The 1,440-nt window shown below is 36.0% G+C and overlaps 1 protein-coding gene across 1 annotated transcript; it reads right to left on the minus strand.

The window, feature by feature from the left end:
- Positions 1 to 26: 26 nt before the first annotated feature.
- LACBIDRAFT_303663 (uncharacterized protein) lies at positions 27 to 351 on the minus strand (the record flags this gene model as incomplete). The annotated part of the gene is made up of 3 exons (XM_001890980.1): positions 27 to 112; positions 168 to 209; positions 264 to 351. The coding sequence occupies 3 exons, from the start codon at positions 349 to 351 to the stop codon at positions 27 to 29; spliced, it is 216 nt and encodes a 71-aa protein (XP_001891015.1).
- Positions 352 to 1,440: the final 1,089 nt, after the last annotated feature.

The raw sequence follows: 1,440 nt of genomic DNA on the forward strand, positions 1-1,440 counted from the left end.
GATTGCTCAGTCCTGAGTTCATATGATCAAGCTAAGGTCTTACCATAGTTTAAGGAAGAGGTGGCATAGAAATCCATAGGATTTAACTGGCAGAAAGCCAATGATGTGTTTTCTGGGTTAAATATATTAAATTTGAGAATATGCACTAAAAAGGGCAAGTTACATACCTTCTGGGCTCAGAATAGCCAGAGAACAGAGAGTTTGTTGATCTAGAATATAGAAAGATTAGCAGAGTACCTACAGAAATATAGAAATAGGCTTACATGGCCAAAAATGACCAAGTTCAGAGCTAACACCAGTATTTCCAGATCTGAGCATGTTCCAGGTGTTGGAAGAGAATACAGAGGGCATAGAAGTGTAGCAGAGAAGGCCTAGAAGCCATAGCAAAAAGAATTGTAGCAGTAGCATGAGTGGTTGACTCAGAATGGAGTGAACAAGGTGCCAGCAAAGCAAGATGATGGTGGTTCAAGTTCAAAAGGGAAAGTTTACTATTATTTACCAGAAGCTTTGAAGTACCCAGGAAGTTTAGGGCATGTCCACATTCCTTATTTGGGAACTTTTTCCCACAGTACATGAATTATAGCCCCATGTCATACATTTCTAAATGTACTGAAATCACATGACCAGGATGATTTCTTATTGAGAAAAATATATAAAAACATGAAAAAATAGGTGTCTTTGCATATATCTCAGGAAAGAAAATAGCTAGTCACATTTTGTGACCACATTGAGAAATATAACAGCATGCTCTATAAAACTGTCCCTAATTTCCTTTTCAGGTCAATTTTCCCACGGTACCAGAAACACAGCCTCTCACTTAGCTTTATTAACAAGAATTGTAGCCCCTTTGCTTAGCTTTACAAATATATATAAATAATGTCACACAGATCATTCCTTATTGAGAAAAACACAAAATACTGAAAAAATTGGACACTTTTTGAAAATAGTCATGTATTTTGACCAATATCTGCATAAGAAAGAAGGCTAGTCAGATGATATAATCACATTTCTGATATTTAATGTTGCTATACTATTGGAGAGGCTGTATTCAGGGTCCAGGATACACTTCCAAATATGGGAATCTGCCCAAATATAGCTAAATTATTGTGTACAAGTTTCTTCACTTTTTCCTCATTTTCCAGCTGTTTTCTCTGAGTTGTTTTTTTTTCTGTCTATATTTAGATATGGACCCTGAACACAGCCCCTTCAATATCATGACAACAGCAAATATCATTCTGATTTTTCTTCCCTTTTTTGGCATATTTTGTAATCATGTTATACAATCTATCTGGCTTTGTTCTATTTTTAGAGATGGACCCTGAACCCTGAACACAGCCCATTCATGATCATGGCAATGGTGAATACCATGCTTATTTTTCACTTATTTTGCACTGCTCTCAACCTATCTGTTTCCATTTTTCAGACAGCTTTCTATATTTG

Source organism: Laccaria bicolor, genomic scaffold, assembly GCF_000143565.1.
Source record: "Laccaria bicolor S238N-H82 LACBIscaffold_258 genomic scaffold, whole genome shotgun sequence".
Lineage (NCBI taxonomy): Eukaryota > Fungi > Basidiomycota > Agaricomycetes > Agaricales > Hydnangiaceae > Laccaria > Laccaria bicolor.